At 40.6% G+C, this 17,727-nt stretch overlaps 1 protein-coding gene across 1 annotated transcript; it reads left to right on the top strand.

Annotated features, from left to right (window-relative positions):
• Positions 1-1,501: 1,501 nt before the first annotated feature.
• On the top strand, positions 1,502-16,099 carry LOC149323242 (ribitol-5-phosphate transferase FKTN-like). The gene is made up of 9 exons (XM_089488636.1): positions 1,502-1,612; positions 3,500-3,559; positions 4,215-4,418; positions 5,625-5,902; positions 6,891-7,023; positions 7,491-7,620; positions 9,388-9,525; positions 10,907-11,033; positions 13,106-16,099. The coding sequence occupies exons 1-9, from the start codon at positions 1,508-1,510 to the stop codon at positions 13,317-13,319; spliced, it is 1,389 nt and encodes a 462-aa protein (XP_089344762.1). The 5' UTR covers positions 1,502-1,507; the 3' UTR covers positions 13,320-16,099.
• The last annotated feature ends 1,628 nt before the right edge of the window (positions 16,100-17,727 follow it).

The following is a 17,727-nucleotide window of genomic DNA, read 5'->3' as shown; positions in this document are numbered from 1 at the left end:
CATTCCCTAGCACTGAGCCAGGGCAGTTAAAGCAGTCTCAAACTGGGATATTTTCTACAGAGCGGATACAGCCTAAGTGTTGTAGCTCTGTCCCGTGGAATCCTGGGATCTGTAGTTTTACAAGGCCCTTAATCTCCTCTGCCAGAGTGTGCTGGTGGTGCCTCACCAAACTACTAATCCCAGGATTCTGTGGGACGGAGCCATGGCAGTTAAAGTGGTGTCAAAGTGCATTATTCCCTCAGTGTATGCACCCCATATTACAGTACAGTTGTTTTTAGTATTGTAAAGCACAAAGACATCTGCAGCGGACTGTGACTCTGGAAGCCAGGGTTCAAATCTCTGGCTGAGCCATGGAAACCCACTGGGTGAACTTGGGCAAGAAGTCACACTCTCTCAGCCTCAGGGGAAGGCAACGATGAACCTCCTCTGAAGAAATCTTGCCAAGAAAACCCTATGATAGGTTCGCCTTAGAGTTGCCATAAGTTGGAAAGGACTTGAAGGCACAAAATGACAACAAGGAAAATGAGTTCTTGTAACTCTTCCATGATCATTATGTCTGTTTTCTTAATTCATTAAGCCTGCCTTGGTGCTTTCTTCCTTGATTTTCTTCAGTAATTACTCCAGATCCTTGTTGGTTTCAGCTAGTAGTACGGTGTCATCTGTGTAGCTTAGGTTACTAATGTTCCTTCCTTCGATTTTCACTCTCTGGCCTCTAAGTCCGCTCTGCAAACAATGTTTTCTAACTATCAAACGGCTCATTCACATTACACAATAAACTGATTTTTGCGTAGGATCGTTTCGAATCAATGCAGTGATTCGACACCAAATAGACGTTCAGTCTTTGGTGGCCGCGATCAAACCTGCTCATTTCAGTTTAACCCATGTTCATTTTAACGTGCGTCACATTATCTATTGGACTGATTCAAAATGAGTTCTCCATGTGTGACGTCACAGTGATGATCGCATCACAGGAAACCAAATACAATGGACAACACATTTGAACTTACATTGAACCAAATCCTTTAAAAAGATGTGGTAAATGCCTCAGATTCGGAAGAACCAGTTTAACTGGGTCTAGCACTGCCCCCCCCCCCCCCCCGCAAACTGCAGCAGAGAAATTTGGTGCCAGTGTGAACAAGGGCCCTTTAAAGTGGCCCAAACCAGTTTGAAAACCGTTTTATTATGTAGTGTGAAAAATATCTGAAATCCAAACCACCTCTGGTCCCAGGTATTTCGGATAAGGGAAACTCAACCTGTGATTGTATTTTCAAAGTTGCATTTCCATGAATGCAAAGACTTGTGTAATGGTTCAGCTGTATAAAAATAGTGAATGAAGTGGTTTGTACAATGTATACAATTTTTGCAAGGATTTAGGATATATATTTTTGTTGTTGTTTACATTTTCCCAGCTTTGTTTTGTACAGTGAAGACGTAATCCGTTATCCAAAAAGATGAGAAGAACTAAGTTGCTGCTTTCCAGTGACAGCCAGGAAGGTCCCGAAGACTGATGCAGAGGATTAACAAGAACGTAGTTTTGGGTCTTCTGACTTTAACCAGTTCAGTCTTCCTCTTGTTCCAGTTGTACTATTATAAGTATTATTTGTCCCCCAAGGTAAGAATTGCTGCAGCTCTATAATTAAATAATACGTAAATAAATGTAAGTTCTGCATACCTAATCTAAAAGAAGTTTGTTCTGATCTAAAGTGCATTGCTTGAATATATTGTATCTCATCCGCACTGCAGAAATAATGCAGTTCACTTTAACAGCCATGGCTCAGTGCTGTGGAATTGTGGGAGTTGTAGTTTCTGAGAATCCGGCCTTATCTGTCAGAGGGCTGTGGTGCCACAACAAACTACAATTCCCAGAATTCCACAGCATTGAGCCATGGCAGTCAAGGTGGTGTCAAACTGGATTATTTCTGCAGTGCGTATTAATTGTGAGCAAAGGAGCACTCAAAAGCAGTTGTTTCAATAGTAAATTCCACTGATTCACGTAAACATGGTTTAGTTCAGGTATTATACATTTCATTTTCCTGACTGCTATGGCTGCGAGCCAAGTATCTAATATGGCTCTTGAGGTTTCACGAGTAACAAAACCCAACAATTTTCATTTGCCCACATGAAGGAAGGTGTTTTCTGATGTAAAGCCCACTGCAATGTATATATGCATATAAAAACAAAAGGGTTGGAGTTAGAGCTAGTAATGTTTAGATTGAGTTACTGATGGTTAACTTACCCTTAAATTCTGACAGGTCTGTGTTCTTTTAAAAAAAATCTGAGTAGGAATAGTCAGACAGTATATTTTTAAGTGATTGGATGAGAAACCTTGTTAATTTTGGTATTTAGTAGCCCTTGGACCATTTTCTGTGTTTGTATTTATAGCATTCCCATATTGCATCATTTCAAGTTATTTTAAAAAATAAGACACAGAGCTTTGCCCACCAATACTTGCCTTCCTTAACATTTGGATTTTCAAAACAGCTTTACAGTTGGACCTGTCTCTTACCACTTTTCCATTTGACCATCTCTGTTATTTTCTTTGCGTTCCTCCAAAATCACTTTTCCAGCAAGATTTTAGATCACCCCCTTAGTCTTTATACCTTATTGTAATTAAATCAAAGTATGGTTTGAAAATTGGTCTAGGACTCTGGAGACCAGGGTTCAAATCCCCACTCAGCCATGGAAACCTTGGACAAGTAATATTCTCTCAGCCTCAGGATAGCAAAGGCAAACCCCATCTGAACAAATCTTGTCCAGAAACCCCTGTGGTAGGTTCGCCTTAGGGTAGCCATAATTTGGAAATGACTTAAAGGCATACAACAACAACAACAGGAACACTATGCTGTTCTTTTATTCTTTCCCTGCTTAGTTATTCCACCATTTCCATCCCTTTCATCTGTTGTTTCCCTGGGTCGGTTTTAGACTGTAAACCCCTGTGTATAGGAGATCAGTCATGCCTACTATTATGTAAAGTGCCATATACTTCATTGGCACCATAGAAGGGCAAGGTGTCAAGAAAAATGTCCTTGGCTGCAACTGCACTGCAGAAGTAATGCAGTTTGATCAAAAGCAGTTTTTAAGGTATAATTTGACACATGAGAACTAAATGTCATATTTGGGTCCTCCTTTGTGCAGGGACATAGCCAGGATTTTGGGGAGGGGGGGGGGTCCAGACTAAGTGCCACCATTATAATTGGGCTTGGGCACAGCGGCGCAGTGGCACACACCATTCATTGTATCTAATGGAAGGGGGGTCCGGACCCCATGGAACCCCCCCCCCCCCTTGGCTAAGTCCCTGCTTTGTGTGAGCATGATGGTTAATTATCCTGAGATTTGAAACCATCACCAGACAGGCTACTAAACAAAGATGATTGGATCCTGATAAACAATAATAAAGGGAAATGCTGTTGTAGCTTCACTTTTCATTGCTCTCTCTTTTTTTTATCGCTGAGATTTGACTTGTACAGCCTCTTTTATTTTTTTATTTTTGTTTTTAAAGAATGGAGCTGTTTTCCCCAAGATTAAAGGGACCAAAACAGGGCAAGACAGTAGTCGACGGGTAAGTTACTCTGCTCATCGTCTTTTCCTTTTAAATGTACATTTGATGGATTTTGTTTCTCCTGAGTAAATTCATTGCAATATTCCTTGGTGCACAGGGTGAAGCTCACCACCTCAAGTAAAATCAGCACCTTTTATTTAGACATACGCTGTTGTTGCTTTTTTTTTTTTAACAGATCAGGTTATATATATATATATGTGTGTGTGTGTGATCTTATCCCTGTTCCACTGTGGTTCATTCATTTATTTATTTGTTTTTGCAAGCACTTTGCAGATAGGATCCTTAATATCTAGTTTTGGTTTGAAACAGTTTATTTTTGGATTATAGCTCTCAAAATCCTTCAGCAAGGGGCCATGGTAGCTGGGGATTTGGTGAGTTATAGTCCAAAATAACTTTGGTTTTGTAAGCAGTACAGAAACTGGATGCTCCCAAGCCTCTCATCTGGATTGCATTTCATGGATAAATTCTTGTTTTTTGCAGCATGCCAACAATTTCTTTGCCACAAATCCAGTAGAACTATTGCCCAATAATATACATGGCATTATGGTAGATGGAACAAGAAACTTGTGCACTAGAAAGCAGCTTCCTCTGCTGCAGAGTTTTCAGCTTTTGAAAATAGCCTTTTAAAAATGTTCCTTCTTGCCTCTTTAAACAGCACGTGGTTAGAAAATTCCTTAGTTTGGTGTCCAGTCACAACATAGCTGTGCATCTGATTGATCCCATGCTTCTGGGGTTGATTGATGTAGACTTGGAGCAGCTCAGGACCTCCCCTGATGGCAGCCAGTCAGAATGCAAGTACTTTTGTACTCCCCGGGACTGCACCACATTTGCACTACTGGACAAAGCTTGGAAACACGAGGTGAGATCATTTCCTGCAGCTTTATCTAACCATGATAAACTTGACAGCGGTTTTAAAGACTAAATACTAAATGAAATACTAAATGAAACAATGAGAGACTTGTAGCTTACAATTAATTTTCCAGTAGTCTTTGTGGCAAGGGGAAGTCATAAAGTGATCTCATCCTTAAGGTGATTAGACTGACCCTGCCATAGCATCAGAACTCTTAAGGATGCCATAGTAGTTTGTCTGTGATGGCGATTCATGTTTCCTTTGGCCTTCAGAAAGAGATACCACCTCCAAATATGAATTCCAAGAGCTCTTCTGCTATTGCAAGGTTCACTTAAGCATTATTTGCTTTTGCAATCCGGTCATTGTGTGACTTCGTTTTGCCTTAAGCATAATATTAGTACTTAGAAGAGAAATTGGAGAAAAACTGAAGGGAGTGATGCTATGCAGAAACAACAAAAAATAAAGATTAAATGATATGTGTGATGCCAGGTGTGTTGGACAAAAAGAAGAGATTAGATAACCCTCACAATGTCTGTAGGGAAACTTTTGTGTGTGTGTGTGACAGAGAGTGATAGAGAGAGAGAACTCAACTCTGCACAATATAACTAAAAGTTCAAGTGGGGGGCAGTTGCCCAAGACTGATTTGCTAAATGGATTGGATATATTTCAGAGGAAAAACTGTCAAAACCTCCTTTGATTTTTCCTTTCCTAAGAAAACCCTATGAAATTCATGGTGTTTACATAACTCAGCAGATGGCTTGAAGGTATACACGCATGCACACACTCGTGTTTGGTGTTTTTGGTGTTTGAACAAACCCTCGGAAAGAGATTCAGACATTATAATCTATAGTAATAAAGGAGAGAGTGAGTGTGTGTGTCTCTGTCATAACTTCCAAATTAAGAAACTCGTGCAGTTTGAAACTTGGTACACATACTAAAGAAACCTTAAGGTTGTGCATCTCAGGTTTATTTTGTTGTCGATTTGTTAATCCAAATTAATATGAAGTCTGCAGTACCAGTTTGAGTCACTAGATGGGAGACTTCTAACTAGAACTCTCTGGTTATGGTTAAAACCGAGTTGGCAGGGGAGAGAAAAGGGTGAACTTCTTGATCTTGGAGTAAAGAATGAATGAAGCAGAAAGCTGAGGGTGTTTTCCAAAGCAGTACAATGGTTGTATGAGCAGAGCCAGAACAAATACCATCTGTCAATTTTAGGTGGGCTTGTTTCGAGCTGCTGAGCGAGTGGGCTTCCAGTGGCTAAAGATTCAGAACAAAGACCCACGTCTGGAAGGGATGGATGACCTCTCTGGGACTGAGATCCCCCTGCACTACATCTTCAGGCTGGCAGCTCATGCCATTCACCTGGTTGTTTTTTATGAGAGAAGTGGAAACTACCTCTGGCATGGGCCACTGCGGTTAAAATTACACATGGACCGGAAGTTTGTTCCTTTCCAGAAGTTACAGTTTGGCCGCTATCCTGGAGCCTATGACAAGTAAGAGAGGGCTGGTCAGCAAGGTTCAGTGTGTTCAATCACTGAGCTTTAGTTGTCAAATAAAAATTGCCAGCATCATTGAAATACCATTAAGATCAGATGGGGAGGGTTAAAAATGGGAAGGCACCTAGGTCAGTAAAACAAACTTTTACATATGTTAATGCAAGTTATAAGACAACTTGATTCTCTTTCCTTTCTCATTCTTTTGCTTAATACTGTACCAACACTGGAAATCATCCAGTAACTATTTGGCAATAGGTTCAGGACAGACAAAAGAAATGCATCCTTAAATACATAATTGTCTACCAGTAGCTATTAGCTGTTATAATTAAATGGAATTTCTGTATATAAAGGCAGGCATACCTTTGAATATAGACAGGGCATCAAACAAAGTAAGAGAGAAATAAATTAATGTGCATCTTGAATCTTGAAAAAACTTATAATTTCTCAATGGTAAATCCACTCAAATACATCTGTCTTCTGTGGATAGCACATGTAATCCCTTTCCAACTGATGGTCAACCTCTGGTATAGTGACATACCTATTGTATCAGGGCAAAAACAGTTACATTGTCATGTCACCTACCCTCCCGCTTCTAATTTTATTTATTCTTTACATTTCCCCTTTCAGTCTGTCACATTCATTCGTATCAGTTAAAGTAATAAACATTGCACAAGTCTAAAAACAGCTTTAACTTATATAATACATATTCAGGGAAAAGGCTTTAAAAACATGCGTTTCTGATTGCTGCTTGTTGGCACTGGTGGGCTGAAGAGTTTTGCATCATGTTAATGTGGATGGATGGAGTGATTGTGAGTGCTGAAATGAAAATGCCTTTAGCGTTTATGTATCTGAGGTGATAGTACCTACACTACTGGGCTTTTTTTCCCTTCCTTTCATCATCTTAATAATGCAAATTGGAAAGGAAGTGATCAGTTTTGTCAGATTTCTGACCAGGATAATGTAACATTTTTTCCTTTCACAATAGATTAGAACTACTGAGTTTTTCCATTGATGGGTTAACAGTCCAGATTCCAAAAGAACCATCTGTGTTCTTAGAGGAAAGATCCCAGTCTCGCTTTATTGAATGTAGGTACAGAGAAGCTCGCTCTTTCTTCCAGGTTAGTGGTTACCGAGTAGCGTTACCTTCAAAATGTGAATTATTTATAGCTGTGGTTTCCTATTTCTGTCCCTTCTACATAGTTCTTTTGATTTTGACCATAGTCCTGTTAAGATCTAATGAGATTCAATTCAGACCTATCAAAACAATAACTTAAAGTTTCAGCCTAAAAGCCAGCCACAAGGTCCCATATTTTGCACTTGTGGTAGTTGCTTGTTAAGATTTGCTATGCAGCTTAACACTTGGTGGCGCCAAAGAATGAACATAAACTATGAAGAACACATTTGTGCAGGACAACAAGAAAAGCATTGCATTATATTGCCGTGAGTCAGAAATGACTTGAAGGCATAGCAATTCATGAATCATCTGAGAAAGATAAAAAGTAGGACAGTTTACTAAATCACTTTATTTTCATAAACCAGGATAATTTACAAAATAATCACCCTTTCTTGTTATTTTTTTTTAAAGGTGTACCCTGATGATGCATCTCTGGATGCAGTGGAATTCAGGAGAAAGGCCAAGGCATTGCTGCATCTTGCTGCTCTGACTTTAAATAGTTTAGGAGTCAAATTCTGGCTGAGCAGCGGAACTTGCTTAGGTAAGGAGTTTACTACCACTTTTGGAACTAATTTTTTTTAAAAAAATTGGCCCTTGTGTTGGCTGTTGAGTGAGAACTGAATGCATCAAATGGATTAATTGTGTTAGTACATCAGAGAGTCTAAAATAGCACCAGCTTGCTGCAAGCCTTTTCCATAAGCTTACAAAGGTCTCCACATTTCCATTTTCTCCTTTTCTAGTGCTCATTTCAAAAGCCATATTCAGGGGTAGCCATGTTGGCCATGCAGCAAAATACAACAGTATCCAAAAATTCACAGAAAGAGCAAAACTCAAATAAATGCCAACCAAATGCACAAAATACTTGATGCAAGCTTTTGTAGCTTCGCTGGTGGCTTCATCCGGCAAAAGATGTGTAATAATCATACAGGAGAAGAAAAATGGTAGAGTCACAGGCCTACATTTTTCAATGTGATCCTGTAGCACCCTTGAGACTAACTGAAAGAGCAAAGTTTTTCATAGACATGTGTCTACATTTTGTATCAGATGTTTCTGTTGTAGTTCTGGAGGGATCTCAATACTGTCAGAGATTACTCTCCTTCTTGGCCATGTGGGGATCAGAGACAAAGGACAATAAAAGACATGTAATAAAATTTCAATTCTGTTAGCAACAGAAAAATAACTTGAATGGATTATCTGTCTTGGGGTATCCTATCATTGGAGGGAGGGGACATGAGCGGGTTACAGACTGCCGAAAAGCGGTGGTCTGCTGCCGCCGCCGTTTGCTGCCAAACAGTGCAGTTCCTGGATGCAGCAAAGGAGCGCGAAAATCACGCTCCTTCCTGGGCCCCTGATGTGACGCCGTGAGGCGCTAGTCGCGCACTTCGCAGCGTCATATCCGGGGCGTGACGTGTGGACGCAGAGCTTCCGCTACATAAAGATAGCAGCCCCCATGTGGACGGGTGGCACCATCTCTTACGCGCTCCGCGCGTACTAGGGTTGGGGACCGTGAGGAAGAGACGGCTCTTCCTAACCCTAGTACGCATGGAGCGCGTACTATGCGCGCGTTTGTAACGCACCTTAGTTACTTTTCAGTTAGATGATTTTGACCATATAGAATGTATGTATTATTTAAATGCATTTTACTCCCCATGAATTTTTTCACATCAGTTTCCTTCATTTGTGTTTCCTCTTCATTTTTTTAGATTTGAGATTAGGACATTTGTCAGGGTAGCCTTCTGACTCTTGTTGAACTTCATTTTTCATCAGCCTTAGCCAGCCTGGCCAGTGATGAAGCATAGTATATTGTACATCTTACAATATATATTGGGGACAGGGGTGTTTTCCCCTTTATGACTTACCTTTTGCTTCTCTGTACAAGGCTTTTTAGTCTGAGAACAAAATAATTTCAACGCACTTCGATGGTTTGTAATATGCCAAAACATTTTAGTAAGATTTATATAGAAATGCTTTTGTCTCTTTTCCATCATAGAAACATTCCAAAAGCTTAGAGAATCACAACTTTCTCATATGTGACTGTTCCATTTGAACATAGGCTAACATCTTATTCTGGGTACTCAGAGGGCAAAAACCCCTCTCCTGAATCCATCCTAGCAAGGTAACTGGCTGCTGAGGAAGGGCTAGAGCTCTCTACCATTTCTCTGTCAGCATTCAGTAGGATAACAAAAAAAAAATTTTTAAGGCCTCTGGAGGAAAGCAACTTTTGTGGGTTTAAACTGTACCAGCTTGCAGTTCATAGACCTTAACCTTTCTATTTGCCCTGAAGCTCATGGTTCTGCTGTATTTTTAGGTTGGTACAGACAGTGCAATATTATTCCCTACAGCAAAGATGTGGACTTGGGCATTTTTATTCAAGACTATAAACCGGAGATTATTTCAGCATTTCAGAAGGCAGGATTACCACTAAAGCACAAATTTGGCAAGGTAGGTAGATAATGTGTCTGACTGGTAATTGGCTATCTTTCTCATCTTTCTCCACGTGTCTGCAGTAACCATTGCAGTAACAAGCTCTTAGAAGCATGTGTTGACTCTTCTTAGAGAAATAGGGTGGATAGGACACTGGTTGGACCCAGGAAGATCTGGTTTCAAATCTCTCCTCAGCTCTGAGACCTATTTGCACTGGAGCGGGGGCAGCCTGGAGTAACCTGCCTCCAGAGCTGTCTTGACCTTCCTCTGTTGCAAAGACATTGGGTAGTTGATCACATACATATCCTGCTGAGCTGTCCAGCACATCCACTGCCACTGTAGGTTGCTTTGCTCTGAGGTCAGAACAAGATTTCCCGTGTTAGTCACATGGCCAGATACCATGGTCTGACCTCAGAGTGAGCTGTTGGTGCGGATGCACTGGGCAGCTCAGCAGGACACATTTCAAACAACTGCCAAGCATCAGAACTGAAGATCCAGAGAAATGAGAGAATTTTTGAAATCTAGGACAAGAGGGGTGAAACCCAGTTGTGATACTGAGCAGGCTGGACATAGTTTGGTCTACTTGCACCAGAACTTGGCTTTGGCCCATGCTTTGTTTGGTCTTCTTGTCGAGGGATCAGAGGGGAGGCCATTGTATTTAGCCCATGCAAATAAGGCCTGAGTCTTACTTAGGGTGACTTCGGGTTTTTCCTCAGCCAACCTATCTCACACAGTTCTTGTGAGGATAAAATGGAGAAGGGAACAGGAACTGTCCATTAACTTGAGGTTCTTGCAGACAAAGATAATAGTTTGTATCCTAGTTGTCAGGTCTCTGTGTGAGCCACATCCCAGCATGCTCCTTGCATTGGAGTATGAATGAGAGGCAGAAGTTTTTTCTCAGTAGCTTGGTTTTCACTGATTGAAATAATTTGGATTTGGTTTAATCATTGGACTAATTGTATGCCTTGGTGCCATCTTAATATTTTCTGTACAAAGGCTGTAAGGTTAAATGCACGTAAACCATTCACTCTTTTTTTAAAGAAAAAGCTATTATAGATTCTCAAACTAGAATTCTCACCTGATTCACATCAGATCCTGCACCACTTTTCTGACAAAGTCTCTTCCACCGAAAGGATGTGGTTCTTTCCCCTCAAAAGGAAACTGGTCCAGAATCTTGCACATACTCTGTAATAAACTCCCATATATTTATTAAATTAAGCTGTATTTTAAGCATTCTTCTTTAAAGTGGATAACATGTCATAAAATTGTTTGTAAAAGATGCATGTTCACAGTGGTCAATCTTGAATATCTACATTTATTTATTTGGCATCTCCTCCCACCCCCCATCCCTGGCCCAGTTTCTGTGTTCTGCACTATATATGTTTGTTTTCTTTGACAGGTAGAAGACAGTTTGGAACTGTCCTTCCAGGCAGGAGGTGATGATGTGAAACTTGATATTTTTTTCTTCTATGAAGAGAATGACCATATGTGGAATGGAGGAACTCAGGTGAAATCGGGCAAGAAATTCAAGTAAGACTTGGTTGAGTCTTCTGCAGTTGGTTTTCTGTCTTTTTGAAGAACACTGATGGAATTCTCAGTGATAACTAGGGGCAAACTGCTGTATAGCTAAGCCTTACCAGGCTTCTTTTGCAATGTATAGCTACAGGTGGTTGCTTTTTATGTCCTAAGACAGTTCTTTCCAAACTTTGGCCTTCTTTCCCTATCTTCTTGTTTCTCAATTCCCAGAAGTCCCCACCAGTAGTCAGGAATTCTTGGAAGTGAAGCCAAAAAGGTCAAACTATGCTTGAAATCCACAGTTCCAAGCCGTTGTCTTGAACTGGAGATAATTATCTTGACCTGAAGATAAAGTATGGCCCTGTGACAGTGATCAGTCCCCTATTGGAACAGTGATTACATTAGATCAACATTTAGAATAATCTTTAAAGTACAAGGATGCTATTGTGGGCAGACAGAAGTTCCTTGGCAGAAGAATCAGTGTGACATGGATTCACAGAAAGTAGAAAGGTTGAAAATCACTGATTTGACTAAGGTACTTGCTGTAGTGATTCGTGGAGCAGCAAGGAGAGCAAAAGTCAACGAAGTGCTCTTAAACTAGGGGTACTGATTGAATTCTTGAGAGCCCTGCTGAGGATTTGGAATCAGGTGGGTTTGGAGAAATGTTGTATATCTAAATCGACATTTCAAGGTAGAAGAAATGTGACATTCTTGTTTATTCCCCCCCCCCCCCGAGTTTATTTCTTTTGTCATGTTTCACCCCTGAGGCCTTATTTTATTTTAGCTATGCACACTCCATCTGCACCTTGTCTTCAAAATGGTGTCTGTGTCTAGAATTCAGTGGCAAGAACTGGGTAAAGTGGGCCTTGTAGCTGGACTTCACTTATTGTAGAGTTCCCATTACTAGTCACAGTTGTTGCCCCAGATTGCTCAGCCTGCACAGGCCTTTTAAGTGTTTCATGTATACATGTATTCTGCAGTAGTCTCATCAGAACATAATCAGGTGGGCATACACTGCTTTAACATGCTTGTGCTATATAAATCTATCTGTTTCCCCTTTTTATTTCTATTTAGCTGTGCACACATGCTCTGTAAGGGATTGTGGAGGGACCTGATGTTTATCTTTCCTCTTGTTGGCCAAAACATAAGACTAGATAGAGTAGGATTGGCTAGAGTAGAATCACATTCTTTCCCAATTCAAGCTTGGATTGTATTATTTACTGCAGACATGCTGCTGCAACCTGATACCAAAGTTCTATGTTTCTTCTGTGCTGCTTCACCAACCTTCTGGTGCTGATGCTCATTTAAAAAGCTTCCAGTTAGAAAGATGACAAGAAGAAAAAGGCAAGGAACTGGATGGATGTAAAAACTTACAGCTAAGTAGAGGACAAAGAATAAAAGGGAAGAGGTGGGTGTAAAAAGACAGGAGTCGCTTTGTTAGAGGCTTCGTTCTCTGAGGCACCAATGTACTTAATCTGAAAGGTGCTCTAGAATCCTTTGTATGTGCTGAAACACACTAATGTTTGAAAACTTTGAAAACTGGAATAATAATAATGAGGATGATTAGGATTATAATATATCTAGAGGCTACTTAGGTGAGTACACATGACAGGGCTTTCACTGTAGTTGGCTGTAAAACTCCCTCCTAAAAGAAGTTACAGTAAGTTGGTCTATCTCACTTGAGTCTTCAAAGCTAGGCTTATTATTTCCAGGTCTGACTATTTTGAATGTCTTGTTCTCTTTAATTTTTTTACTTTTATAAATCTGTTTTCAAGTTAGGTTTTTATCCATTTATATTTAATGTCTATTGTGCATCACAATAGGAGTCCCAGCAGGCTGAGAAGCTATAAATAAATGCTTTAAATAAATATAAATCATAAAGAGCTATTTAGTGTGCATAATTTACATCAGTTGCAGAAATCATCTTTACAGATTGCAAAATCTGATCTTACTGGCTGCAGAAACATTTTCTTCATGCATTGCTTCATACACATATCTCACATGGCATTTTTCTACCACAGGTTGCACTGATTGGTGAGCACCTTACTTGATTTATATTGACCCTTTTTGTACTTTCTGTAACACAGGTACTTGTTTCCCAAATTCACACTGTGTTGGACTGAGTTCATAGAACTCAAGGTACGTGTACCCTGTGAAACCCTCCTTTACATTGAAGCGAACTATGGTAAAGATTGGAAGATCCCTGTGCAGTTGTGGGACTGGAAAACTTCACCACCCAATGTCCAGCCCAATGGGATGTGGCCTATTGATGAATGGGATGAAGTAATTCAGCTCTACTGATCTGTTTGCAAGACTTTGGAATGTATCTGTTGCCAGTTGAATTGCACCTTGCCCAGAACTCCTCCTCAATTCTGGGATGCTTCATTCTAGTTGGAAATGGAGATAGAACAAGCTAGAGGATTAGTGTATGTTCTTGGCAGTTGTTTCTATAACTGGGGAGAATTTTTACAACAGTTTAATTGTGAGGAAAAGAGCAGCATGAAGCAGGATGAAATGGTATTGCGTCAGCATGGTGTAGTGGTTTGAGCCCTGGACTATGATTCTGGAGATTAGGGTTTGATTCTCCACTTGGCCATGAAAACCCAATGGGTGACCGTGGGCAAATCATACACACTCAGCCTCAGAAAACCCCGTGTTAGGTTCACCTTAGTCACTATGATTCGGAAACGACGTGAAAGCACACAACATTGTGTCAAACTGACTTAAGAGATAAATTGTACACTATACTTTGTGTCACACTAAAGCCAGCCAGACCCCACAACCATGTATAATATTCCATCAGAGCTGCCTAAATTTCACAAGTTTTCCTGTCAGCCTAGAATTGTAAAAGGTGAAAGGGACAGGGATAAATCACTTGGTACAACAGCCCATTGCGTAAGCCTATGCAAGTCTCCATCATTCCACCTTCTCCTACAGATTATTTCAAAAAAGGGTTTGAAAGCATAACAATTGGTGTCACCAAGCATTGATACACAGCTAAGATATGGATGCATTTGGAAAACAGTCTGACGTTCTGGACACCCTGTCCTTTGAAGTATAGTATAAAGCTGGAAGAGAGTCACAGGAATGGATCGAGGACTGAAGCTCCTTCCCTACAAGGAAGAACTGGAATATTTAAGGATTTTAGGGAATTACTAATGGGTGGAAGAAGTGAATAGGGAAAGGGTGTTTTTCCCCATTAATAGTAGAACTCACAGGGGCATCTAGTGGCTAAGAGTGACGAACGATTCAAGACAGAGTAAAGAATATAATTGGGTGGAAAAAGTGCAGCCTGCAGGTCACATGTGCCTCACTACCCTTCACCCATCCCCCAAACTCAGGCATCCCAATTAAAAAAAACACTTTTCAGTTCCAAAATTCTCCTAAACCACTCAAGCAGCTACAATCAGAATCACTGGCATGAGAACATTTTCTTCTCTTCATCCCCCAAACCTATCTCAAAATAAAAGCAGGTGATTTCAGCTAAAAGACCTAAACTGGAAGTGATGTCACTTCAGACTGTTTTGAATGCACTCCTATGGCCAGCCATGGGGGCACAGGGGTAAAAAATGGCTTCCACGTAGCAGAGTTGTCCACCCTCTGCATAATTAATAGAATTTGTTGGCCCAAGATGTACTGATGAGGTTAGCTGGCAGTAAGTTGACAGGAAGAACCAATGCTGATGGGGTGGGCGGACTACAGTTGGCAGTAAGAACCAATGCTGATAGGGTGGGCAGACTATCACTAACTTAGGCTGAAAACAGATGGTAGTAAAGGGGCGCCTTTGAGCACCAGATCGGGGTCACAGAGACTGTGCGCCACAGCCCCAATCTGGCATTTTTCTAACCCAAAAAGAAGCGGCAAAATGCTGCTGCTTTTTGGGCTGAAAAAAAGCTGCCCTTTCTGTTGCAGTGGTGACTTTTCCCCATTTCTGTGGCATGGTGTATGTAAATGCTGTGCTACAGAAATGCCATGATGCTACCCTGTGTGGGGCGGCATGATGCTGGCTTGTGGGCCAGCCACCCTGAAGCTAGCTCTTTTTACCAGTCTGTACCGGCAGTTAGTTTTCTTGGCTCTGTGCTACCTCTGTACTCAGAGACTGTCTTTGAGTCGCAAAGGAGCAATAGCAGAATTAACAGTGTGCCCTTCATATTCCTCTTGCGAATGTTCTCGAAGCATTTAGTTGCCTACTGCATAAAAACGTGGGTGAGGCTCGATGAGCCCTTGATCTGATCCAGCATGACTCTTACATTTTTAAAGTGTTGGAAGGAACCCAATTGTTCTCACTCTGGTTCTTCTTTAAGGGCATTCCCTGAAATCCTACCCCAGTTAGCTTTCATACATGTGTGATTGAATGCCACTGACAGTTCAGCCTTTTTGCTAGTTCCAACTTGTTTTGCATTTGGTCATGGTATTGAAATTCATTTACAATGTCAATTTGTCACATCACATTATTAAGAGTAGCAATTTTAGAAATTTGAAACAGAGAAAGCTAGACCAAGAAACTCAATTTCTAAGTAGTGCTGGATGAAACTTCTCCTAGTATATATTATTTATTATGAAGTGTTAACATGGACTTAAAGTATGTTTAAATTATTTGGAGCTCTATAATACAAAGCACAATAATATAACAGCTCTCTATGAGAAGGGAGAATATGAATAGAATATTTTCCAACATGTTCAAAATGTTCTTGGGTGCTTTTAATAGAGAATAATTAACAGAGAAGGAACTAATATGTAACACTGGCTAACAGTATTTAATTGAGTTTTATTTATTGGAACATGTTTATTTTGTACATTATATAATCTAGTCAGCTGTGCCAATCGAGGGAGTTAGTTGTGATTAAGTCCCATTGGAATGAATGAAGTTAGGTTTTTTTTTATTGGGACTGTGTGCTTAGGATATACTTGTTATGTTATTTATGTCATGGTACAGTTTTAACTTGCAGTTTAGGATGCTAATCATTACAAAACAATCTCAAGACATTTGAGACGTCTAAAAGACATATTTCATTCTTATGGAAATGTTCTTTGTTATAAACATGTAAAAATAAAGCCAACCTGTTTGTTCATTATATGAAGTTACAATATAACCAGGGTGTTTCTGGGGGTACATACTGAACCAGATGGCACATCATAGGGGGTGGTATGCCTTCTGGTGTAGAGGTACTACTGCATCTCTCTGCAGGTAGACTGGGACTCCAGAGACTGAAGGGACCCATTTCACTCACTCAGAGTTGGCAAGGAGGCTGCTGAGACACTGTTGGAATGCCATAGTAAACTGGAGTTGTCTCCTGCCGCCAAATGGCGCCTGGATCCCTTCAGGACTTGTAAACAAGACATGTAGACTGGTACATGGACAGGCCCTTCAGATGCCCCAGTCCACCAACTGTTGGCAAGTAACCATATCCTTTCTCTTCTATAGAGTACCATTGTGCTCCTAAAGGATCATTGGCCTGGCAATTCCAAGCCTGGGGATAACAGCATGGGTTAGCACACTGAGGTGACATCAGTGGATAGGGATTGATAGGGATGTGGGGGGGCGATTGCATTCTTGACACAAATAAGTCTACATGACTAATTGTTAATATGTCCCATTGAGAGAAACTGACATGGGCAAGGAAGTATGTTCTTACATAATTTTGAAGATGATCCTTTGTATCATTATGAATGTTTAATAGGTGACAGCAGATGCAAAACAAACACTTCCAGAAATCTGATTACCTAGTTGCCATAATGTTTTTCTGCAACTAAATATAAAAATTTGAATTTTTGCCTACATTTGATCACTAAAAATCCTTCCTGCTTGGAATTTCAAAATAATGAATCTGCTTGCTCCAGGGAGGGAGTATGCAAAACACAATCCTTGGCAACAGTGACATTTATCATGAAACGGACAGGCTGTCTATAAATGCAAACCCAGGTCTGTTCCTCTTTGCTGTCGGGCCAAATTCTAATTTTGGTAATCTTTGAATTAGAGGCCTCTAAGAGCCTGTCATCTGTTGTCCTGTTCCAGTATTGCAGGCTCGCAGTCATGACTTTGATTGACTTAAGTCCATGATCTAAATATATGGTATCACTGGTATGTTCTAATGTGCTATTAAAAATATTCTTGTGCTTAGCAAGTAAACTGAAAAGATAACAGATCCAGCAGCAATTTACAGTCGCCCCTCCATTTTCGCAGGGGGTCCGTTCCAGAGCCCCATCAAAAACAATAAATTGCCAGTATTCAAGCCCCTTTGGATTGAATGGTGGTGCATGCCCCATTTTGTCTCCCCCATTTGACGCTCGCGAATGGGTGAGGGACACAGACTCCCAAGTCCACGAAAACAGAGGGACGACTGTACTTGGGGCATAGTTATGGATTATATTAATGTTCTTGCAGACAGCATCCCTATTCCTACATTTCCTTTTCCCTTAGGTATGGGAGTGTTTACCATGATGTTGTTGTGCTGTCATGTATGTTTTCTACTCTAGCTCCCAACCATGTGTTAAAACAGCTATGTGATAAAAGTGCAGTATAGATGTCCGTAATAATTATGAGAGAGAATACAACACAGAGAAGGTACTTTCAGCAGCCTCCCCCACAGTCTGCATTTAAATGGCTCTATCAGGACTGTGAGTCTCAGTGGAAGGCAGTTAGAAAAGTGGAAGACCACATTAGAGAGGGATTGATTCAATCAAGGAAGCCACAGCCCTGAGTCCGCAA

This window comes from Sceloporus occidentalis, unplaced genomic scaffold (genome assembly GCF_023333645.1).
Source record: "Sceloporus occidentalis isolate IW3139 unplaced genomic scaffold, rSceOcc1.0.p SCAF_1, whole genome shotgun sequence".
Taxonomy (NCBI): domain Eukaryota; kingdom Metazoa; phylum Chordata; class Lepidosauria; order Squamata; family Phrynosomatidae; genus Sceloporus; species Sceloporus occidentalis.
This window is presented reverse-complemented; position numbering and strand designations above follow the sequence as displayed.